The sequence below is a fragment of the Ascidiella aspersa genome, chromosome 8 (assembly GCF_963924565.1).
Source record: "Ascidiella aspersa chromosome 8, kaAscAspe10.2, whole genome shotgun sequence".
Lineage (NCBI taxonomy): Eukaryota > Metazoa > Chordata > Ascidiacea > Phlebobranchia > Ascidiidae > Ascidiella > Ascidiella aspersa.
Window position 1 is genome coordinate 22000062 of NC_139454.1, and position 26151 is coordinate 22026212.

The following is a 26151-nucleotide window of genomic DNA, read 5'->3' on the forward strand; positions in this document are numbered from 1 at the left end:
ACAGATTGTGACGCAATAGGAAAAACTCGAGTACAGTAACACGTGATCTCATCACTAGTGTATTGCTAGTCCATTGCTCTGGAAACACCGTCCAAGTGTTCCTTTAGATCAGTGCTTCTTAACCTTTTGTCTCCCGCGCACCCCTTTTATAATTGTCCTGTAGCTTGCGCCGCCTTATATACTTAATAATTATCATATTTTTTCGATTACATATCAATGACAACACGGAAATACAAAAGCTGTCTCCTAATCCCGCTAAGCGCCAAAGAAATTGCGTTTATTTGGTTTGAATTAGTTAAACTTTAATATAGGAGAGTTAACGCATAGGGCACACAATAAATGTGCTCGATATATTGAGTTTTATCGAGCTGATTTTGACAAACACGGTATGAAGACATTGACTCCACAGTTGTAAATCTTCACAGAATTCAGAAACTATGTAAAAATGTTCCCGATGCGTAAAAATTAAACATTGCCTTAATTGTGTTTGAAAACGTATGATGACATGCAAAAAAGACTATACTGGAAATAACATTAGAAAATTGCGCAAAATATTTTCACAGTTGGTTGTTAAAGTTTGTGGAGAGGGTGGTGTGGTGCCCAATCCCTGTGCACAACTTCATTAAACATATCATACTTTGGAACACAATACATGGGTTTCTTTAGTAATTTCAATAAAAATAGAAAAGCCATAATATTTGATAAAAGCGACATTTCGCAATTTATAGACGTTTCAGCAATAACTCATGCCATCATCAGTGTAAAAATCAAGTGAAGATAAAAGCGATAAAACGTAAAAAGAAAGAAAAAAGGACAAAAAATAGCAGCGAAAAAAAGGCGATGTATGGGTCAGTTCATACTGCTAGGTGTTAAAAAGATATAAAGGTGCCGAGGTTGTATCTATGTTGAGTTCTGGTTTATGATGTTGGATCATCAGCGATTCCAGCAAAAAAAAGGCGATATTTGTCATGCCGCGAACCCAATATTTCCGGTTTGTTGAAATTAACCTTATGTGTAGGATTCGTGAGCAAATGGGCACAAACTTCCGACTTAGGTGACGACTGGTGTTCTTTCATACGCGTCTTTAGGTTGCGTTGCGTTTTGCCGATGTATGTCTGGTTGCAGCTGCATCGCAGTCGGTACACCACGTTGGTTTTGTGGAGTAGCGATGGTGAATCTTTTAGGGCAAACCAGGAGGCAAGCTTTGACGTTTCGTGAACAAACCTTAGCTTAGCCTCGTCGTTTGTACTTCGTTGAACATATCATACTGTTCTGACTAAAAACAAACCCATCGGTAGCAAATATTGTCTGAAAACCGAATAACTGTATTTAAACATAAGTAGCCCAAAATTTCGCAAATCGCGAAACTGTATGAGCAGTTTTTCTTCAGTTACTTGTATCTACCCATGTGTAATTTTTATGGGGCAAAATAAAAGCAGAAATAATAACAAACGCAACATGCAAACCATAAAACCATTGTAAAAAGGTTAAATATACAGATGTTTTTGCGATTACCAAACAATAACAAACAAAAAAGGAAATGACACAGGTCAATTGGTTGATACGCAATAGAGTGTGTTGTGGGAACTCTACGATAGATTGATGAGCGGCGACAAATTCTAGATGTGCAGCTAGTTCATAATATAATTAGATCGGATTATTTTTATAACCATATACATTTTATTGTGATTAATCTAGACCACATCATCTGCAAAGGGCACTTTTAAAACAAACATTTAGTAAAATCTTCTAAAAAAATGTTTAATTTTCTTTACAAAACTACGGCTGGCGTTGGAAGGTCTTTGACAAGTTTTCACAAAATGGTAAGTTATTTTTTATTCTAGCATTATGTATTAAACATCCAGACAATGTTATATAATTGCTTTGAGGTATGCGTTTGTTGCGAGTTTTGTTGCCTGAATTTGCAAACCACTACAAAATGGTATTTATTTACGACAGGTAAAAAAAACAGCCACTTGTGGTTAGCAATACCAGTATCGCCCTTTAAAAAAAAAAGTAAAATAAAATTAATTATTAAACAGTTAGCCCCAGACCATTTTTTTAAATTAAATAACTGGTCTGGGGCCAACTGTTTAGTAACTTCCGTATAGGTCTAAAAACTATTAGATATACACGGTATCTTTGGTAAAAGTGTAACAATATTTTTAAAACTATATATTTTTTTTCGTTTGGCATCAACTTTTATAGAACTTGCAAGTTAACTGAATTTCCATTAAGTCAACTGAAAGATATTTTGCTCTGTTGAATGGCAAATAATCAATGATTAGGAGACTAAAAATAGACTAAAAAAATAAAGAACAAATACCCAAAAATAAAAAAATAAAAGAGTTCTTCCGCGGAACCTATTTGGGAACTTTTACGTTTAATTTGGGCACTTTGCAAACAATTGTTTGGACCAGCGTACGTGATAAATAACTGTAAAGAAAACTTATGCAGTATGTTATAATTTGAGCTTGGGTGCAAATTTATGCTAAGGTTTTTGTGGACGACACAGCTTTGTGTAACTGTCTCACAACTTTTTTGGCAAAATCAAATTCTCATACGACCATATACGTACGTCAGGTTCACTTAAAATAAAACGTTTGCCATTTTAACTCAAAAAACGCATATTTTGCTCTTGTACACACACTTTACTTGCTTCGTATTTTGACTCGCTCTTAACCACATTTTAGCACGAATTGGACAGAAAACAGCACGCTCTTTGAATTAGCCTAGTTGTTTCATGGCGTCACGTTATGCATAATTTAATTTGTTTTGTTTTTCACGCACCCCAAACACAAACATCCTTCCGCCCCTCTTTTTGTACACTGCTATTTGCGGGGTATACAAAGTTATTTATGATATGCTAAGGTATGTTAAGGTATACAAAGGAAGAAAGGTTAAAGAGCTGCTATAACGTACCCACTATTTAAATAACTTTTGTTTTCCCCAGAGGGTACCATTTTATTCACAAGCTGCCATAAATACGAAAGTTACTGAATCGACCGTTGTACCAACAAAGGTATTTTGTAATTTAGCTTGATTATTACATCCCTATATATACGTTTTTTATTTACACGTTGCCGAAAAAGTAGAACTAAAAAAATAATAATAATTATGCGGCAATGATGTTACAAATTTTTCGGCCTTACACAGGACAGGAGTCTACACTGCTGAATTGTTCAGAACATAAATATAACTTTAAACGACGATGGTCTAGAATCCTACCACAACGAACACTATTATTATTTTTTTATAACAATATTTGGGTTAGCGTTTGGGATTGGGTAGGTTAAGTAATATTTTAAATAATAATACTTGACCCACACTCACCCAAACACTAACTGACACCCTAACCCAAATAGTGTACGTTGTTTCAATCGTTTATAGTGCGCCCTCTATAATTATGCTTTTAAGAACACTTTTTGGCGCTCGTCTAGAATCCTACCACAACGAACATTATTTGGGTTAGGGTGCCGGTTAGCGTTTGGGTTTGGGTGAGTCCAGTAATAGTTTTAAACAATATTACTTGACCTACCTACACCCAAACACTAACCGACACCCTAACCCACATATTATGCATTGCTTAATAATCATTTCAACGTTGTGGTAGGATTCTAGACCAGCGCCCACTTTTTCTTTAATTAACAGTAAAGTTAATGCTTGGCTTGTTATAAAACACTTTGCCAAAAAAAGCTCCGACCTAAAGCACAGCCTTATTGCAGGTTGCCACTGGCGACGGCAAACCAGTTGTCTGTTGTCACAACGAATGGGACCCACTCGAAGAAGTTATCGTTGGAAGACCAAACAACTCTTGTATACCCGAAATGTCGCTCCATTTGAAGGTAATTGTATAAAACCTTGGTCATTTTCAAATCATTGCTAGGGTAAGCTGCCCTCAATCCGAACCCACCAAATATCGGATCGGGGCCGATACTCGATACCAAGAGGTGGTATCGGTACTCGTCCCATGCTAGGTTGGTAACGGTGTTGATCCTATACCAATTTGATATTGGTATTTTAGCTACGATTTGCCATCCAATGTAGCAATTTCCACCTTGTAAGGTAAATTCATCAAAAAATATTAGGTTAACAAACTGATGGGTATAGGCTGTTTAACACTAAAATAAAATTTTGAATTTTTTTTTTTTGAAATTTTTTGTAAGTTTATCTTTGAACGCTTTGATTTAAACTGTGTTATAGGGCATATCGTATACTGTATATTGCCGACTACGAAGTGCTGTTAGCTTGTATTGTTTTTATTCCATCACACATGGTAGAGTAGAGGGGAAGTAATGGGAGACCTGATAAAGTTAGATCTGGTCTTAGGCGAGAGAGAGCGATCTCTCTCGAAGAGAGTATATATACATAGCATAAATATGCAGACACAAAACGAAGGCGATAAATAGAAACTATCTTGTCTGCATGAGAATGCTAATGACGTCATTGGAACCAAATGAAAACGTTAATTATCGGACATCCCTATAGTTAATGAATAGCTAATATTTGATATAGTAGTTTTCGGCGAAATTTTGCCCGATATTCTGCCCGAGTTCTAGAGAATGCTCTTTTTGCTTTACCCTGAATGCATATGCCAGTCGGGGTGACAAACACATGGCTGATGGGGCGACTTGTTCCATAGTAAAACATAATAAAAAATTACTCGATCTAATAACATTGTGGAAGTGTTTTTCAAACTTGTTTATCTTCCGGCTCTCTAAAAAAATGAAACATACATCGCGGCAAACTTTTAGTTATATTAATATTACTCAATGTAATAGTTATAAATACCTTTGTAATTTAACAATTACAAAAGATTTCCGCGGTACACTTGATACTATATCGAGGCACACGGTTGAAAACAATACTGCATTAAGGCACAAAATAATCTATAATTCTAAACTAAACCATTGTTGGGGCGAATCATTAATATTTGCGCTATAAATAAATTTACTGACATAAAACCATAAATATAACGTTGTTACCTGTCATTGTGGCAATTGTCTCCTGTAAGTTGGCTAAATCAATCGTATATTTTTTCGAGTTTTATTATTGCTCTCCCTAATGTATTACTATTTAAGGCTTCTATCCCCAAAACGCAATGGCCGTTTTTCAAGAAGAACGCCGGGCAACTTGTGGCCAAGCAGCACCTGCAGAAAGCGAGCGAGCAAATTGAAGAAATGTGCAGAATCTTGCAACACGAAGGGGTCACTGTCCGTAGGCCTGACGTCATAGACTGGACACAGGAGTTTAAAACACCCGACTTTCAGTCAAGAGGTGATTCGACGAGTCAAAAACTCATGAATAGGTTTTATGCGTGGTTACTGTGATATGTGTGTGTGATTATACGCAAATTTGAAGGTATTTTTCCAAAGATGTCTGTGCACCGCTGTTACTTAAGTTAAAAATAATGTGGATTGGATGTTAGAAGCTAATTTCACACTATAACGATCGTTGAAATCTAAATCGGCTTATCCATGTTGGTCTACTCTTGCTTTTGTATAGTCGGTATTTTTTCCAACATGTTCTGCAAATGGAAGGCAACATTCTTTGTTTAATTCAGGGGTTCTCAAACTGGGGTCCATTAACCCTTGGGGCAACGTGAACTAGTTTTAGGGGTTTATAAAGCCCTAATTGAAATATTAGTGTATATTTCAAACACAATCATTTTTTCACAGAAAAGTGTTTATTTAAAAATAAAAAGTTTTTGCACTGAATGTATATTTAGACTCCATTGCACTCTCACATTTTTTTGAACCGGAAACAGCAGATTTTTAAAGTCGATTTGTATTGTGGCATCGATTTATAACACGTCATCTCTAAAATTTCTTGCCTACACTGGTCCACTGAAGCAAAACTTTTTTAAGGGTCGGCGCTAAAAAAAGAAATAAACCTGGGTTAATTGTTTGAACGCTTGGCCTGACTAAGTTGGTAAATCAATAATCCTGGTGTAACCGAGCAAAACTCTTATACATTTAGTCCATCAAATGCTTCAACAAAGGGTGCCAGTATCCCGTTTAACCAAGCCCTAATATATAAAGGTTTATACGCCGCGATGCCGCGCGACATTTTGATGGTGGTTGGTGAAGAGATTATTGAATCACCGATGGCTTGGAGAAGCCGATTCTTCGAGTACCGAGCCTACAGGTCTCTGTGTAAGGAATACTTCAAGAAAGGAGCCAAGTGGACCACAGCCCCCAAACCCCAGATGTCTGATGATCTCTATGACCAGGTTTATTTAAAAATGTTTTCTTTTTACGTACACTTATTTTTTCCCATTTACTTTTTTTTTACTCCACGGTTATGACGGACTATGAAGTTTTTATTTGGATTAATTATTGTAAGATATGGCGTTAGTTGATCTGCTCCTAGACTTTTGTCTATTCTACAAAAAACGTCACACTGCAAAATTAAATAGTGTATTAACGACAGGCGTCTAAGTCCAACTGACACTTCACATTTGCAAGATTACAAAACATATTGCATATAAAATCTAAGTATAGCCTAGTAGTAGCGAGAATGGAAGTGATTTTTTCTAGGTGAGTTTTGTCTGTCCTTCGTTATTTATACAGGATATTTACGACGTGGTCAGTTTTCAGATGGACTGTGTTTAGCCTGCATGCTATACAGACTTTTGTGAAGAACTGCGTTATATAGGTCACGCACATAACACGTTTTGCGTGAAAACCTTGGCTCTACGAACATTCCCATGGTCATGAGATGGTATAGTTGTAGCCAGGGCTTTGGAGCAGGCGTAAATGTCAAATTGCTCCGGCTCCATTTAACAACTGAGGTTTAAGGATGAACGCTTAATTTGCAATATCTAGCGTTTTAAAATATTCATAAACAACACAATACAATAAAAAAAGAAACACCACAATGGTTAGCAATTCTTAATTTTGTGAAGGGTTGCTGTTAAATTATGTGAATTCAGCCATTAGTAGTAGCATAGCATCTTATGAAAAAATCGGAGCCGGAGCTATTTTTTAAACAACCGGCTCCAGTTCCTGCTCCTGCTTCATTTGAATTTCACGTAGAGTTCCGGCTCCGTTAAAGATGCTCGGCTCCCAAGCCCTGGTTGTAATTAATTTAGGAATTTCCTAAATCGAATTAAGAATGCTAAACTAGAAGTAATGTTTTGGCCCGATTGCAGCAATAACTCAACTAAAGGTGCAATACGCAATACCGACTTTTTCGGTGTTCCATTTGCTATAGTTAAACAGTAACAACACAACTGCAGACAAAAAAATGATCTGTTGCATTAATGGCTCAAACATAGCATATCACCGGGTGATACAATGTTTTTCGACTTATTTCCAGTTCGAATTTCAAACTGAAATCCAGAAACTTGTTAACCTGTTAATAGAACTACCCGGTGGACGACATGGAGGCACGAACTCGTCTGGCGGGTCGCGGAATGTACGTGTTAACCGAGTTCGAACCGGTGTTTGACGCGGCTGAGTTTACCCGTTGTGGAAGAGACATTTTCGTGCAGAAAAGTCAGGTATAAAAGGGTGAAGTATAGTTTTTTTTGGTGGTTGGTTTGTGCAGATAAGCGAATTTGGAGAGTAATCAGTATTTCGAATCCAATTATGCCTTAACATTTGACAAATGCTATTTATTGGTTAATGTTAGAAAAAAAGTATCTTTACATTTGCAAAAAAAAATATTTTTTATAAAAAAAAAAATATATATATATATATTACCCTTGCTGTGTCACATTTTCAGGCTTCTAACAATTAATTTGATTTGTTTAATAACACTTAAATTCCAGGTGAAATATACTGATTACTGGTGCGCATGCGTACGCGTTTTTGATTTAGCGAGTGTGTTTCGTACTGGAAACTTGTTCCGAGTGTGCGTAAAAATTTCAAATAAAAATTGGTAACTTCATTCTTTTTTGTTAGCGTATAAAGGCAAAACATTTTAAAGACTTTAAAATGAAAAAATAGCAGTGTTAATCCCGCGGCCATCTGTTATCACTGACATGTAATACTTGGAAAACTTATGTTTAAACACTCGCCTAATATTCTGACCAACTCTGTTGAGCATAAAATACTTAACTTTTAATAAGACGTTTTTACCTATCCAGGTTACCAACATGTTCGGAATAGAATGGTTGGCTCGTCATCTCGGGCCAGAATACAAAGTACATCTGCTCCATTTCGACGATAACAACCCCTGGCATATCGACGCCTCTTTCAACCCAATTGCCCCAGGGTTGGTGATTGTAAACCCCGACAGACCATGTTTTCAGGTGGGCTTAAAGTAATCGTTGACCTTTAACACCCGGTTTGATTTGTTTTAGACTCTTGTAGCGTTCATATTAGGATAATTTTAGGCTTTGAGCGTCTGTGTTGGAACATGTGTTAAATAAATTACGCTTTAAGCGGACTATGTTACAACTGGATTCAGGTGAACAGCGAAAGCGCAGACTAATCATGCATAACAAAAAGGGTTGCCAAGCGATGCAGACTACAGATTATCTTACAGTTTTAAATATTATAAATGCGAAAATGTTTATAATTTTACCAAGTTAATACAATGTTTTACCAAGTTAATACAATGCCCCACCGAAACGTCATATTTTGCCTATTTTAACAACGTACACGCGTGTCATCGCACCCTTAAAAGTGAAAGTTTGGGCAACTTAGGCGATATAAAGGCGTTTTTTACCTTTGCGTGAATCGATAACATCTATGTAAAGTAGCTTTTAAGTTGAAAATACCACCTCTATTACCTAAAACTTTCGCAAAATAAACGAAATGTTTGGTGTTTTTAGGGTATTTTTATATGACATTACAATAAGATAACTTTGTGATGTTACGATTTGACGTAAAGTTTTGACGTCATCTCTGAATAAAGTTCTCATACCCCCATTCAAAAATCCTGTACTGCCGCCTGGACATGATCCCACTTATTAAACTTATATTTTTTCAGAGTCAGATGTTTAAAGACGCCGGTTGGAAGTTGGTGGAAGCACCAAAGCCTGTAATGTCTCCTGGTAAGTTGTATTACTATAAGTCTCACCTTCCAAGCATTAGTGCAAGTATGTGTTGTCTCATAGTTATACATTCAGATGGTTTAACGATTAGGTAAAATACATTTCAAAACTCAGATGCCTAATATTAATTTGCTACCGATATAGGAATGTGTCGATACTTGTTTTTTATTGTGATTCCGATAAACGATATTTTGATCAAAAAGAGTGCGACCGAATAAGATCAATGTGACGTCATTTCTATGGTTAGATCAGCAAATTGGTGTAATTTAATGGACGCAAAGGTAATTTGAGAGGAGAGGGGGAACTTTTAAGGGAAGAGAGGGATGGTTCCCTTGGATCCGCCCCTGGTTTGATTATACCAACTAATATTGATGGATCGATTTCGATTCGTTCTTATCTAGCCCTTCGGAAGCTGCTTGGTGACCAACGATTCCAGCTCTCATAGTAGGCTACACAGAAAAAAACATCGCAGACTAACTGAATCTGTCGATCAGTGACGCAAGCAGGGCAGGCTAGTAAACAACTAGCCTGCAGTGAGGTTCGAACTCACGACCTCCGATCATACCGGGACATCGCTCTACCAACTTAGCTACCAACTGAGTGTTTTATTTATTTGGTTGTTCATCTTCTATAGTAGAGATTTATTGTACCCCCTAAACATATTGGCTTATTAACTTCCTTTTTTATTTTGCTTTTTTTAGACCATCCAATGTGGTTTGCTTCTAGTTGGATCAGCATGAATATTCTTATGCTAGATGAGAATAGGGTTATGGTGGCAAAAGACGAAGTTCCTACTCAAAAAATGTTTGAAAAACTAGGTAAACACTGTTCAAGATTGTAAAAACTTTTGGTTAAATTTGATTAAGTTTTTTAAGGTTTTATACGGATAAAAATAAAAAGTAGCTTTCGTATATTAAAATGCAATTTGTAAAGGTGGGGTAAATCTCTTTAAATATTTTTTTCTGTACCTGGAGAGGTTAGTTTTCGTGTACGGTTGAACATGAAATGCCCATAAACAAAATTGACGCAATTGAAGATCTTACTCTCATACTTATACAAAAATATACATCTTCGATAATCAGTTTCTCCCACTGTTTTCATCCTCCCTTTAAATTTCAGGAATAACGACGATCCCCGTCGACATCTCGTTCGCCAGCTCGTTAGGGGGAGGCTTCCATTGTTGGACTTGTGACGTCAGGAGAAGGGGAACGCTTGAGTCATACCTTTAGTTATAACGTCATTTTAAAAACTAGCATATACAGAAAGGTCACGCTTAAATTTTATGTTCACCTTTTCTTCATTGTACCAATAAAAAAAACCTCATTAGATGCAAGATCTAAACATAGAAAACTTAAAAAATAAACAATTATATGTTGATAAGTAATTCTATTTCCTACACAAGCTCGTTATACAGATCGCCAATTTTGTATATAAAGCGCCATGACTTTATTTCCCGTACCTAATAGTTATGGCTTTGTTTCTCGTTAACATTAGACTTTATTCACCGCCATTATCATTCGGATGGAACTATATTTGACGTGAAAAATTATGTTCGGCTTTTTTGGTGACTAGTAACAGTAACATTTGTTTCTTTTAATTTTCATCCTTTAACCCAGTGGTTCTTAACCAGGGTTCGATAAAGCTGTTTCAGGGGTTCGGCGAAAACGTACTCTGAAACTTAAATGACGTTATTTCAAGCTAAATTCGAATCTCTTTTATGTGCCAAGGGCAGGCATCATATAACCTTTCAAAATGAAAGTTTGGCCGGTTTAACCTATATAAATGCAAGTTTATAATTTGATTACGTCCAGTTTCACTTGCATACTAGCGCACGGGTTGGCTACAGAACAACAGGTGTTTTAAAAAAACCTGGTTGACAGGTTGTCAAAGGTTAAGAACCACTGCAACTCTTGTTGTCTAAATCTTCTTCCCTGATGTTCTTCTCTAAAAATTTTCCTCTACTGTCCTCCTTTACTAACTATTCTAATCTAAACCTTCGTCTCTAAATCTTCTTTATAACTCTTTCCGTAACTATTTCTTCCAATTTCGACATTTTCTCTAACTTTTTCCTTTAAACGTTTTCTGCAACTCTCGCACCAGCGCTTGCTTAACTCTTACCCGATTTGTCCTCCGACTCATTTAAGAACTCTTTGATCAACCCTTCTTCAAACTCTTCGACAAACTCTTTCTACAACTCCTACCCGACTGTTCCTTCGACCGTTAAAATATCCCTATGCAATTCTTCTTTCAATTATGACTCCGAACCTTTCCTACACAAAACCTGTATACAAAGTAAGTTTAAAAGTAATATAATTTAAGTTAACAAGATGAGGAATTGGATCCTTGACGTCATGCAGATATTTGCGCTAATAATTGATACCACGTCAGTCGATTTAATGCAGATTCCACACAGGCCGTATATCGTTATAAGTAATAGTTTTGTTGTTGGGAAGCTAAGTTTACCCATTTCAGATACAATCAGTGGCAAACAGTCCAAATTTTAATTACGGTAACTGGTTTGTTTAACGTTGGACGCAGTATTTTCGTGACCCTGAAAATTAAATTAAAGTGTTCGCTTTTGCGAAGTTAAGACTTTTATGCTTGGTGTTTTTAAAACACAGTTAAACTATTTAGCGTTGACTACCCAATCAGTAAGTTTGAGCATTATAGTTTGTTAGTGGAGGCTTTTCAAAAGGCTTATAATACGCGGCTTTAGAAAACTTACGGTACTCTGAGATAGGTTAAATTTCTATGTACTGATCGGGCAGACCTATGCAACGCAAATTTAAGGGAGATTTGTGTTCAAGGCCATTTGCGTCTCCGCCTCTATATTAAACCTACCCTTTATTACAATAGTGACGAAGTGCCCACAGCATGTTGGATTGCTTCATTTTGTTTGACAACCCAAAATTTAGGTTGATTTCGCAAATTGTTGCAATTGCGGGTGTAGCCTACTTTATTTACATGGCAGGTATAGTTAGGAAATCTATTAATCCTTGTCAACGACGGGTATTTGATCTAGTGCATTTTTTTTTCACTTGCGGCACACCAACAGAGATAAAATAATTGGTCGGCACGCCTATGAAATATATATGACGATCGACAATAAACCACCAAAGCAGTAGTATTCCAGGCTGCCTTTAAAAATGTCCGGTTTTACGATTTAACGCGCCAAAGGAGCCAAATATTTGACGTTTTACATTCTTTTATCTTATGATTTTATTGCCTTCCTAAAATATCTTACCACACACAAAGGGACTCCAGCCATAAAACCGAACTAAGAACAAAATCCACCTCAGAATAAAAACACAATTCGGAATAAGACAATTATAGGACCAATACCTAAGTCTAAATCGTTGAACTCCTAACCTGTCATACCTAAATTATGAGAATAAGGCCTATACAACCTTTTACCTAACCTCAAACTCCTCCCCTAAATTCATCACTAACTCCTCTAACATCTTTAATCCCACCCATTGCCAACCACTAACCCGAAACAGGGGGAAACAACCCCAAGCTAAAACAGCGGCGCCGTAATCGCTGTTCAAACTAAAACGCCGAAACGTCGACACCAAATAATCCAGTGTCAGACCGATGAGTCTAGATTAATCCATACTCTTTCCTTAAATTTTTAGGCATTATTTCGTCCATTTACTCCCTATTCTCACCAACTTTAGGTTTTATTCCGACAGGTTTACAAGTAGTATTTAGACGAATTCGTTCTTATTCTGTCGTGGTTAGAAAACAATTGCGGTGTCTTTATACTCCTGTTATTGGGTTAGTTAAAAAGCTGTTTTAAAAATTAACTTCCGGCTATTGAACCAAAGAATCTCTTTGGATTAAAATTAACATAGGTTTTAGTGTTAAATATGAAGGAAAAATTATAAGTAACACATTATTGCATAATGTTAAAACAATACCTATACAATACATGCCTGTACACGACTGCGATTCGTCAAACATGCTTTTGCCGTGTTACGCTTCACTGAATTTGCCACGGCTTGTTGAATTCTTAGCGCACTTGGTATGTTTTTACCACAGTTATTATTAGCCTTGTGCTTTAATATGGACACAACCGAGAATTTCAATGACGAAGAAAGGTTGGATGAAGCCTTGGAGCAATTACTTATTGAAATAGAAATCGATATTTCGTCAAACCAAGCAGACGAAAAGTATATATGCGAATCGTGTAAAAAATCCTTTTCTACATCACGAGGTCGCCAGTCTCATATCAATAGACTGCATGTTGTTTCGGGATGCGACGCCATAAATATTGATAAATTAATGTCTCTTTGGATGGCACCCAATATGGCTGTTAACCACATATTATACTGGTATCGGATCGGCACCGATACCAACGGGCAAGTACCGACACTATCGCATCAGGTTTAGGCTGCCATCCTATATTATCGGACATACCAACTATCAAATAATCTGTAAGTGCTTAATATTTAAATAACAGTAAACCCAGATTACTGAATAATTGTGCATATACCAGTTTTATCTGTTTTGGGGTAAACAAAATAAAAAGGTTTCAACATATTATATAAATACTATATTTTACAAAAGTTCTGTATAACACACCTAACAGCCAATGTTACTGATTGAAGAGGTTTGCAGTTATCAAACGCTTTACTTGATTTTGTTGCAATATGTAAAGCTGTCATATTGCTCTCTTCTCCATCTGCTAGCACAGAAACTCCTCCACAAATTGGTAGGTTCGAAATAAAGTTTAAAAGATCTCTTACCGATTTAGAAACGTTATACTCAAAAATTTCTTTAAAGAGGCCAGATCATCCATAGTAGTGCACGTCCAATTGAAAATTTGCATTAACAAATATTTTATATTTTTCTTGATCGAATTCAGAGACCTGGGAAATGCAAATTTGTGAGAAATCTTTTGGATGTATTTTCCGTTTCCATGTATCACTTTTTAAAACAAGACATTTGGCTTGTTTTAGAAATGAACTAAAAGTTTTAAAGACAATAGAATTTTCTGTATTCTGTGGAGTGGTTGGTCTGCGAGCTACCTTTAAACTGGCTGCTAACATCACTGGCATGTTTAATGTTGGAATTGATCCAAATTTTAACGTATCTCGTTTCTGCGCTGGAGATAAATAACAATTTATGTTTTTTAAGTAAACTAATATAATGACTATTTTTAAAATACACAAACTTTTCTAATATTCTATGTAAAATTCCTTCCATGTATGTACATTACTAAATCTACTACAGCATAGGTCCAATCCAGAAATACAATACACGTGTAGAATAGTTAAGAATTAAGTGTTTAAACTAACCATGAATTAACTGTTCTGCTTTAAAATGACGACCACATATCTTTACTACATCTCGTTTATATAAATCCCCAATTGCTTTGTCAGCCCTGAGGCCAAGAATAATTTTTTCCAAATCATTTGCCCACTTGAGTTTTTCGCCTAAACAGAATCTTTTTGCTGGCACATGGTAAAGTTGGTCGGGATATTTACCACCACAATCAGGAATACAGCAATGTTTACTAATTTTTAACTAGTCTATAAAAATAGGAACAAAAGTTTATTTGACCAGGATAGTTGCTCAAGGTTTACAAATACTGAAACCAGTAAATAATAGTCATTGTTAAAGGTAGGTAGGTCTACATGTACACATGTAGGAAATTTGTTCTTCGCAGATGACCAGTCTGTACTTCAAAGCACTTTACGCAAAAAATCACCGAGATCTGGTGTGCACACAACTTGCCTAAAAAAATTTTGGGCGTGTGTTTGCCACACCATACAGACTGGGCCAACGAAATCTCGTTGCTGTTGTATTACGGTACTTTGCCCACAATCCAAATCAAAAGTAACTATATTGTAATTTTTTCGTTCGTGTCGAAACAATGTTAATAGTTTGGTCTTTAACTAACTTTATAAACTGCAATCCTAATAAACATATTACAAAATCTAATGAATCTCGCAGACTGCAACCAACGTAAATTGTTTCTTTTGGTAAATTCAGTCAAGCGTGAGACGGCAGAATCACATATTCAACAAATAGTACAGCTACAATGGGCGGGGGAATTCCCGTGTCCATGCCTGTGGTATAAGCCTTGGTTAAAATGCCTGCCTTGGTACCATTTTCGTTTAATTCTGCTGTAGGCCTTTTAACAAAGTACAATAAAAAAACGCAAGTAAACACCTCCGGGAACTTCGTTGCACATCTGGCACATTAAAATTGTTTTAATATACTATAGCGGCACACCAGTTGCGGAGCACTGATCTGGCAATACACAAAAACGGAAATCTCGCCACCATAGGCGTTAGTCACAAATGAGTGAACTCGAGTTACGGAAATTTGCATTACGCAGGTTGGTTACAAATTACAATGCTGCAATGCAAGACTCATAGTTGCCATTCTAGATTATTTTAATCTAGATGTTTTGGTTTGAATCTAGATGTAGGATTATACAATCTAGATGTTTGGTGTTTTTTAGATTATTATGAAAAAATATTGTATAAGCTAAATTAGTGACAGATTCGCTATTGACGATAAATATTTCAGTAATTTCAAAAGTTTTATTTTTGCAAATTGAAAAAAAAATGATGATGTAAAATCAAAATTTCATTAACTGGTCATGTTCAGTAAAATGTTTTATAAAGCAGAAATCTTAAATCTAAAGCATCAAGCAAGTCACTTTATGCAACTTCATACGGCATAAAGCTTTTAATGTTGATTTTTTGTCCAAAAGTATTGAATATTACAAAAATAATTTTTAGATTATTTTTTAGATTTCTCCATGAAAATCTAGATGTTTTTAGATTAGTTTTTTGGTAAATCTAGTTGATTACTGTGAGAAAAATATGGCAACTATGGCAAGACTCTATTGACAGTTTTATGTTCAGGAAAACTGATATGTGAGAGATTGTACATATATTTTCTTGTAGGCTGTGCGTGAAACGTAATGTTTATCTACTTGTACACTTTTTTGCCGATTGCGTCTTGTCTTTCAAACATCGATAAAACGTGAATTGATACCATTACATCAAATATTGTGTGTTGCTATAATGTTCCAAAGCTATGTAAGATTCTAGACCAAAAAAAATTGTATTTCCATATTCCAGTCAGATTTATATGGGAGTTTGTGGGTAACACTAATTTACGGAATGATGAATGGTCGGAACGCTCACAGTATTATTATTAAATATAATAACACTTGACCCACCTTCACCCAAACGCTAACCCTATTGTTCGTTGGTTTAATAATTGTTTTAACGGGGTAGCACTTAAATTAGTGAGCGTTCCGACCATTCCGACCATTCATTATTCCGTAAATTAGTATTACCCGTTCCCAGGCTTAAAAATAAAGCCTTTTCTTCACCAGAAGCTACACAGCAGGCACAAAAAATAACAAAAGCAAAATGAACATATTTATTACAAAAATTTTAAGAAAAAAAGTATACCACAATACTAAGAATCGCCTATATATTATAAATTAAAAAAAGTTAATATAATTTTTATAATTTTTTATAAGACAAGGTAAAAATAAAATTTACATTGGCTGTATATCATAGTTTTTTACATTTGCCTTGCCCTTAGATGTAGGTAGGCCCTGGTCTAGAATCCTTTTTCTAGTTACTGTGTGGGTGTGGGTGGCTCACTAATAGCAACATTGCCTATTTGCTGATTCTTAGTCACTAAATTTGAAATTATTCCGCAGCAAAATGCTCTTTATAATTCTAGCCCCTTTGGTCTTGCTGGTCCTGTTTGTAATTGTTTCGTCGCGGCCTCGAGTCCTTAATGTTGCCGGGGCCCATATCTTGATCACAGGAGGTTCGTCTGGCATTGGCCTAGAAATTGCCAAGGTTTTTGCTCGAAAGGGCGGTTTCATAACGCTGGTTGCCAGAAATGAAGAAAAGCTTAAGGAAGCCAAGTTGGAAGTGGAACAGCATTTGAAGGGAGGTGGTAAAAAGCAGTGTGTAACCATTCTTCCGCTTGACATCTCAACATCTGCGGAAGAGGTTCATTCACTTTTCTTTTTCTATTGTCAATTAATTTTATGTTATCGAATCACATATAAGAATGTATGACACTCGACATTTTATTCAGATACCGATACACACAATTTTGGACAAAAAATATTGCAAAACGATCTGATATATGGCATTACTTTTCTCTAATGAGAAATAAATAAAACAGAAACATTTAAATGGACTTTTTTTCCATATTATTAAGCCCAAATGTGCTGAAGCGTCAATAGGCTTAGCCACACCCAGTTGTTATTTTATTTTTTGAATAAATTTTCTTTTCAAGGTAGAACCACTGCATTGCATGGCAATTCATGCCTGAAACTTCCATAATGATTTAGTTTTGGGCTCCAATGAAGTATTTTCGCACATGATCACATATGTTGCCATCAGCAATGAAGAATCCTAAATCGGAATTGAAAATTTGTTATATAAAACAAAAAGTAATTAACTGCATTATTTTAGGTTGAAAATGGAATCAAATCCATGGAGGAAAAACTGGGACCTGTTGATTTTCTTATCAACTGTGCTGGAGCCTCACATGCCCAGGAGTTTGAGGTAAGTGAGGGTGCAACCAGACATGTACAACTAGATTTATTTTAGCTTTTTAAAATTAGATTAGAATTAAAATTAGATCATTTCGAGTTTTCTCAAATTAGATTAGAATTAGAATTAGAATTACAGAATTCTTAAAAAAATCGAATTTAAACTAGAATTTGAACTAGAATTGCATTTGATTATTTACATTCAATTTCATTTAAATCGAGAAGTATTCTAATAAGAATGTGAATGGTTAATATATTTGTGATAATTTTGATGTCTTTTAGATTAACATATGTTTTTCAGACTGTAAAAATTAAGTTCCAACCAAAGAGTTTTAATTCAAATTCTTTGTTTTGACTAAGAGACGAAAATGGCGTTGGATAATGTAGCATTTTTGGTAAAATCCGAATTAGATTAGAACTAGAATTAGAGCCCACACGCCATTCACAAATTAGATTAGAATTAGAATTAGCCGCATTTTGCTCTAATTCATTGAATTAGAAAACTAGTCCAAGTCTGGGTGCAACCCAGTGTTTTGCAACCTTTTCTGGCTTGCTGTAATAACTTTATTAGTGATGTTTTGATCACATATGATAATATCCTATTCGTTCAATACCTGTTTTGACCCCAGATGCAAACCCTGTTTTGACAGGACGCAAAACATGTTTTGGATGCCATACCTGGTTTGACAGGATATCCATAGAAGGACGGAAAATGCGTCCGCTTTCAACGCAGTAGTGGCCAGTATAAAATTCCATTACATGCTAACCCCAAAGTAGAAAATGATGGTACAAAAAGATGCATCGAATAATGTATGCATACAGAAAAGAAAATTTGTTAGTAATTTCGAAATGCAAAAACACTTCAGAATTATCGCCGTCCTGAAGCCCTATTTACAAATTCGTAATAAAAAGTTTTCCTAATGATAGTAAGAACTGATATTATATGCTTATGGCAATTAACACATTTAGGTGTTTACTGTGTTAATAAACACGTAAGACTTGCGATACCCCAGATTGGAAACTTTGGATTTATCGTGGGGGAGACAATTTTGCAGCTTGAAATCGCGCAGCTGTATTAACATTTCCCGCCCAAATTTGAGCGATTTTTCGCTTCTGGACCGCATTTTGTGTTAATTTTACATGAAATGCGCGGCTATGACCGCGGCCAAGCGGCAAATTGCGCGGGAGATTTAGGCCTTACTTTCCAACCTTGGTGGCAACCTGCATAAATTATAAATAGTTTGCGGCACCCTTGCTCATATTGTTGCTTCGTTGTCAACTGTAACGCTACAATAAATAAGATTGAAACGGCACAGTAACTGTGTAACAAGGTCGATAAAAACTTTTTAATTATTTGCACTTTTATCGCACGCACAAATTATATAAGGATGCAATAGAGCAAAACTTGGATTCCTAAAGAATTTAAATAATCTTTTCGGAGTGGCGCGGCACCCCGGTTGTGAACTAAACTGCATTTTAAATCACTTTTCCCTGTTTAGTACTCATAAAAACAAGCCAACTTCATGTTAAACTTTTTTAAAGACATTTTATTAGATTTGAAGACTAAAATAAATATTTTGGAACACTATATACGGATATGTTCATAAGTTTAATGGTAAAAATAACGGCCCAAATAGACGTTAAAAGCGACATGCTTTATTTTCAAACGTTTCAGCAAATTCTAATGCCATCATCAGTGATATGCATATTTATTTTCACCATTAAAATAATTATTGGTGCAACACTATCTAATTTTTTTTGAGTGACACAAACTGAATTTCATTAAACACATTTATAATTGAGCAACAATTTGCTTTATTTTTTGAAGGACACACCAACAGATGTATTTGAATTTTTGATGAAAGTGAATTACCTTGGGTCTGTGTTTTGCACAAGAGCTGTGCTACCTGGAATGAAGAAAAGAAAGAAAGGTGCGACAAATTATAATTTATTTGAAAATTTGGACTGATTTTAATACTCAGCAGTCGAGCATTTTGATTTCATGTACCATCATTTTAAAGTATATTTATTTCACTATACAAAGGTCCAAAAAATGCAGGTTTCACATATATGTGTTGTGTCAGAGCTATTCGCTGTGTTATGTGAATATACATTTATACCATGTTGGCCAAATTGTTTGTCCATACAAAATTATAACTGATTTTATCGGTATACAATAATTATTCTTTTTAACTGCACAGCGTGGTAAAAATGCAGAAAAACTGATCCAGTCTGAAGTCTGATACTGTTAAATAAGTTTAACAGAAGCGCAAACAGTAAAATGGTTTAAGTACAATTGTTTACATTATGAAAACAATGCTATTTGATATCCTTGTTTATATACAATTAAGGATGTTTATATACAATTATTATTCAGGACGCATTGTATTGGTCAGTTCACAAGCAGGCCAGACTGGAGTTTTCGGATATACAGCCTACTCTGCTACAAAATATGCGCTTCGGGGATTTGCCGAGTGTTTACAGATGGAGGTTTGCATTGTTGAATCATCAATTTAGAATTTGTTTTTCCTAGTAATGTTGCCAAATTAACCCTTTTGTATTTAGTAATTTGTATTTTTTTAGCTGCAATTTTTCCCAGAAATAATCACTATTGTACATTTCTACAACCTGTTTAAAACTTAACTTTTCTACACGTGTTCAACAAATGTGATCTTCAAAATCTGTCCTTTTGATCAGGATAACACCACATGAATGTAGTATGCCAAAGCTTAAAAAAAATATATATTCTTTGTTTGGTTGGTTAAAACAGTTCTTATTTCAAAAGTTTAATGTAAAACGAAAACATGAGGGAAAATAGATGGTATCTTTATTTTAACTTAAAATGAATTTCTGCTATATCTTGCTTGTGCTGTATTTTATAACCCTATTTTTTTTAACAATAACATTACATATGTTTTACTGTTACATTTGGCTTTCATTTAATAATGTTCAGGCTTGTAAACCTTTTCCTGCAATCTTGTAACAACCAAAGATCAAACCAATGTCAAAAAACAAACCCAATTTAAAATATCCAAGTTTAAATATACCCAAAAAAAAAATTTAATATTTTTTATTTGTTTATTTTGCGACCAAATAAACTAAAAAAACATATTTTCAGGTCAAACCTTACAATATTGCCGTCACTGTCTCCTATCCACCAGACACAGATACACCAGGGTTTCACTTGGAAGGTTTTTGCTTATTTATTGGCAGTTTTACTTTTTAATAATGTATTAATAGCTTTGTGGTATACTAATTATGCAAAGATTTGTAGCAATTATTTTAATAAAAAATTGTTTCAATTCGTTTTTGATTCTAGTTTATTTTGGAAGTAGTCAATTTTGCGAATGTTAATCAGTTATCAGGCGCAACAAAAAAAGGGCTCTAATGCCATTTAAATCAACACATAATATTTTTATCATATTAATTCAATGAAAAAATGTGCCCCATTAATTATAATTTGTCCATCTATAAACCTAAACTATGTTGTTCCATCCATTCGAAACACCCTCAAAAGTCCAGTTAGTTCGAGAATCACTGTTTTCGATTGTATAGCCCAGGCCCCAGGCGTTCTGAACCTTTAATGACTTGCGTAAAAAAACATAAATACCCCCCAAAAAACATAAATATATTGCGCACCTTGACTAGAATTTTCGTTAAGCGGTTTACTGTGATGTAACAATAAACGACATTAGGAGTTGCATCGAAAGAGCAATAATAGCAAATATCAATTCCCAAAAGATTCCCAAATATCTCGCGGCACCCTTTTACACTAGAAATGGTACTTCGGTTGGAAACCGCTGTTCTATCTGGATCGCTTTATTCTGCGTAACTCAAGAATTTTTTGCTCAATAGATGAAACGAAGCCAGAGGAGACCAGACTGATATCTGAGACTTCAGGGCTCTTCAATCCAGACGCGGTGGCCGAAGGAATTGTTCGAGACACAATGCGGGGCGAGTTCACCAGTACCGTTGGGCTGGACGGCTTCATTTTAGGTAATCGCTCGCAAATGCCAATGCTGACTTCCATTCGTTAACTGGTTTACGAGGCCACACTGTACACATGGCATTTAGAGCAGTGGTTCTTTTTTTTTTTTTGCTTCACGTGGACCACGGTAAGCAAGAAATTTAATAAAATGACGTCATGAATTGACGTCACAATACAAATAGACTGTAGAAATCCGCAGTTTTCGGTCCACAAAATGTGAAAAGGAAAATCGAAATAGAGACATTCAGTGCAAAAACGTTTTATTTTTAATTAAATTCTTTCCGTAGAAAAATTGATTACTTCCTAAATATATACCAATATTTCAATTTGGCCTTCGCGGACCCCCTAACACTAGTTCACGGACCCCTAAGGGGTCCATGGACCCCAGTTTAAGAACCCTTGATTTAGAGGGTTGACAATTTAGGGATGGCCGATACTTGACAATATATTCCGATGCCGATATCCGATATTTTGAGCAAAAAGTAGACGGTCCGATACTAAGTGACGTCATTACTAGGGCGATTCTTTTTTGACTTGTCGAATAAAAATGCACATAAATCCTTTATAAAATTTTAAAAAAACTTATGGTCAGCTTTTTGAAATTCGTCGTTGAGTTGTTTTGAAATTTATCGTTCAATTTTATCGAAAAAATTTAGTTTTGATTTATGTTCAAAGTCATTTTAACCGTATCATATCTTTATTAGAGCAATATACGGTCTAAAAAACGTACGAATAACGCCTAGGTTATTTAAATCAATGTATTTCTAACAGGTCAAAATTTTGTCAAAATAAATTATTTTTAGGTCAAAATTTGTCAAAATTTTAATTTTTCAGGTCAAAAAATAATCGCCCTAGTCATTACTATTCCTAAACACCGTTTAAAGTTCATCTATTTCAAGTTATAGGCCGAAGTTCTCTTTAGCGTTGAGAAGTTGAGTTAACTCTGGTTTTTAACTTACAATACTTTGATAAACTCGCCTCTCAACGTAAACTCTGTATTTGAAACGCAAATCCTGGCTGAAATTCCCATAACATTTGGTATCAAATCGGTGCCGATATCACGCTAGTATCGAACGAGTGCCGATACTACCACTTGGAATCGGGTATCGGCTACGATCCGATATTATCGGACATCCCTAGTTGACATTTAGCACTCGCCCGCTCACCAATGTGGGTGCAATTCGCCCCGATTGACACTAGAGATAGACCGATATATCGGTTCACCTATAATATTGGCCGATATTTTGCTTCTACCGATATATCGGTATCGGTAAATGTAGGCCGATACTTTGGCCGATATTTTAGAACAAAAATATAATATATTTTTTCCTGTACAACAAACAACTGACCCATTTTTGATAAAAAAAATGGTTTTAGCATCACGTTAAGTAAATATGCAAAATATTAGTTATAAATAATATATAATTATAATAAAGCATTATTTGGATTTCATTTTCAATTAATTCAAGTTTTGAACATTTCCTAGGCACATAAAAAATAGGTATCGGCTGACAAAATTGTAAAAAATGGGCTATCGGTATCGGTCCAAAAAAGTGATATCGGTCGATCTCTAATTGACACCCACCCACTCGCCTTACTAGACTTTGACTGACCAGTGCTTCAACAGCGAAAAAAAATGTTGCTCTCAGGCATTCTGGCGGTTCAATTTGTTCGGCTGCGACAAGTTAAGTTAAACGCTCACTACTGAAGGCTAACTATACCCTCAAATCGCGACCAAATCACTTTTGCGAAACATTAACAACGAATCAACATGGTAAACTGGTAAAAAATACTACGCAACAGTCAAGTATTCGCACTGAAACAAACTTTAGTTCGGCAGACTTCACCATTCTTATCGCCTTTTACTCACCCTCGTCGCTCGTGCTTTCATGTGCATTTTAATTATTTTCATTAATACTTTGACCTGATGAAGCACGGTTGTGCGAAAGCTTGTCAAGAATTCAAAACAATTTGTCTTTACATAGTGCCACGTGATTTCTCTACTTGTGCCAAAAAAGCCGAAAATAAACTTGTATCCGCACCTAAATAAACAGGCATTTATTGCTAAAAAATTAAACAACTTAATAGAGCAACAAATTTGGCTTAGTCCGGACGAATGTTGTTTTGTGCACACCCGCATTTTGTGCACACTCGCAAGTTTGTATTCATTGCGAACCCTGTTGGATAACATTTTTACACTCGTTTCCATCCTACTTATTTTCCTCCTACCTAAGTGTTTTTCACCCATGATATAACCTGGATTTTTTTTTCGGTTAGTTTAAATAGTTCTCGTTTAGCTTTACCGAGCTACATTTTAGCGGTAGTTTTTTTACAATGTTTTATGCGCTTGTTTAATTGATGTTTGAAGTTGCACAAATGTGTCTTGCTAGCGATTTACTCGGTAAACAACCCAGTCTTGGAGGGCGTTTAAGATTGTGTGTGGACGATGAACAAATTTAATCCAGTATAGGGCTGATAACGACAGTCCATTTTTACTGAAGGGCCTCGCCAGTTGAGCGAGTGGGTGTCAATTCGCACTCTTATGGGTAAATCGCTCTCCAATTGGGAAGAGGGTGAGTGCAAAATGTCAACCCTCTAAATGCCATGCAATACAGTATGGCCTCGTGGACTAGGTAAATTTCCGAAACTGCGTACCCGCTCATTGGGTTATAAAATGTCTATCAACATTCAATGATTAGCGCTCAGTCGTTAGTTTGCTGTTTGGATTTTTTTGGCACTTTCCAAAAGCATCGCCTTTTTACAGGCGGTGGAATGGCGTCTAAATTGGTACTTGGATACTAGTTCATAAATGTGGCAACTAAATTGCGCCTATTTAAATACTCAAACAAACCAAGTGAGGTGAAGTGAAAAGTTAAATATAGGCGAACGATGATATTTGGTATTACAACAGTAGTATCAAGCTGCCCAAGTAGATAGCTGCGCTACGCCTAACAGTTGTTTACTTGCTCGGTATACAGTAATATTATATTTTTGCACCTTTTTCGTGTTTAGGCTAAGCGTTTGACCGTCGTCGGCCAAGTCGATTCGCGATAAATAATTCATCTATGTGTACTGTATAGTGCAGCAGGGTGAAAGTCTTTCTTAACTCGAGTAAGGTTTCCCAGTATAGTAGCTTGCAGTTCCTTCAGAAACCCATAGGTTCACACGAATGCTTTAAGAAGTGTCAATAATTTTTTCTTGTGCATTTTTTGCTTTGTTCATTCATCTTATGGTCGCCTGCATAAAAACCTTTCGCTGACCAGAAGTCGCAATTTTTACAATAAATAAATTAGAAATCTCAATTTTTTCGCGGAGAATTGAGAAAAGCATATATCGGTAAATTGGTGAGTGTAATTTAAAAAAAAAATAACAGCATTTATGCACACTCTCAACCAGTAATAGTTTGGACTTAGGAAAAGAACTATCACCACAGCCGGTAATAGTTCACAATCGTGAGTCATCAGGCTTGCCTCAATCTCTAGTCTCTAGTAATAGTTGAACAACCGAATATTAACCGATGAATATGCTGTTGCTGCCAGGCATTGTTTCAATGGTACAACTTTTATTTTATTGTTTGCCTGGTATATATATATATATATATGTTTTCGCCTTTAGTTGAAATGAAATTGCCCTTAAAGAGGATTGCCCTAATAGGTGGTCGAAGCGTTGGCACTTTATTAAATTTTTGCCGGCAGAACATGGAATATTAACCGAGGCACTAATTAACACAGGTCAGGTAACGGCCGGCATGGCGCCCTGCAATTCCACCCTATCCGCCTTCTGCCAAATGCTGCTCATGGGCCCACTGCGCCTCGTCTCGCTCGCCTATCTCAAGTACTTCGACGGCATCATCCAGAAGTGCGCCGACCGCAAGGAGCGCCAGAGAGCGACGCAAACGCACGACGACGCCAACTAGCGGCGACCCAGACAGCGTTTTGTTGCACTTTCACCGCTCTTCGTATATTGCTTTTGCTGCGGATGAAACTGTTTATTTTTTTTTATCTTGAACTGAGAACGGAATCTAAGCCTTACACAAGTCTTATATCTTTCCTAATTTACGATTATGGAACTTAGTCAAGGGGCAATAACCCGTACCTAAAAGTAGACCCTGATTTGAAAAGTAAAGCTCGATTTAATAATTTGCAAAATCTTTATACGACGCAAACCTCACCTAAAAATTTTCTTATCTTCTCCCAACACGAAAACTTCACCGCCACTGCATTCTCCCTCCATGTCCAATTTTATTACACCCTCAGAGTGACCGTTTCTATACTTTAAAAAAGCTGGCGATTCTATAACCTACACCTGGTTCACTTAAGCCCGTGTTCTTTCACAGTTTCGAAATCCCACATTCAAGAATTATTATTAGACCAATATCACCGCTCCATCGAAGCTATGTAGTATTCACACTGGCCGAACAATTATATCAAGCCTGCATCCTCACACCCTTCCCTCCAAATAGAACAAATTAAAACAGCCGCATTCAAATCCCAACCAAGTGCACGAGCCCTAAACCAACCTATCACCTTCTACTAAATGAAAAAATGCCATTGAATTGTTTCCCGACACGGCGCCCGATTTCCTTAGCATCCAGTTTTTTTTTTTCAATTG

General features: G+C 35.9%; 2 protein-coding genes across 2 annotated transcripts; both read left to right on the forward strand.

Moving 5' to 3' along the window:
* Positions 1 to 1696: 1696 nt before the first annotated feature.
* LOC146136872 (glycine amidinotransferase, mitochondrial-like) lies at positions 1697 to 10651 on the forward strand. The gene is made up of 10 exons (XM_083396369.1): positions 1697 to 1823; positions 2954 to 3022; positions 3726 to 3845; positions 5082 to 5277; positions 6042 to 6232; positions 7367 to 7504; positions 8093 to 8257; positions 8941 to 9004; positions 9706 to 9822; positions 10124 to 10651. The coding sequence occupies exons 1-10, from the start codon at positions 1758 to 1760 to the stop codon at positions 10231 to 10233; spliced, it is 1236 nt and encodes a 411-aa protein (XP_083252495.1). The 5' UTR covers positions 1697 to 1757; the 3' UTR covers positions 10234 to 10651.
* A 6053-nt stretch (positions 10652 to 16704) lies between these two features.
* Positions 16705 to 25999, forward strand: LOC146136873 (3-ketodihydrosphingosine reductase-like). The gene is made up of 7 exons (XM_083395427.1): positions 16705 to 17001; positions 17473 to 17565; positions 19381 to 19483; positions 19930 to 20042; positions 20671 to 20743; positions 21408 to 21548; positions 25272 to 25999. Exons 1-7 carry the CDS (start codon positions 16705 to 16707, stop codon positions 25454 to 25456), a joined length of 1005 nt encoding a protein of 334 aa, XP_083251553.1. The 3' UTR covers positions 25457 to 25999.
* The last annotated feature ends 152 nt before the right edge of the window (positions 26000 to 26151 follow it).

Coding starts and splice junctions, on each gene's coding strand:
- LOC146136873 (XM_083395427.1), top strand. CDS start 16,705: ATGCTCTTTATAATTCTAGCCCCTTTGGTCTTGCTGGTCCTGTTTGTA. Junction 17,002..17,472: donor TCTCAACATCTGCGGAAGAG/GTTCATTCACTT, acceptor GCATTATTTTAG/GTTGAAAATGGAATCAAATC. Junction 20,744..21,407: donor ACCAGGGTTTCACTTGGAAG/GTTTTTGCTTAT, acceptor TTTGCTCAATAG/ATGAAACGAAGCCAGAGGAG.
- LOC146136872 (XM_083396369.1), top strand. CDS start 1,758: ATGTTTAATTTTCTTTACAAAACTACGGCTGGCGTTGGAAGGTCTTTG. Junction 7,505..8,092: donor TTTTCGTGCAGAAAAGTCAG/GTATAAAAGGGT, acceptor TTACCTATCCAG/GTTACCAACATGTTCGGAAT. Junction 8,258..8,940: donor CCGACAGACCATGTTTTCAG/GTGGGCTTAAAG, acceptor ATATTTTTTCAG/AGTCAGATGTTTAAAGACGC.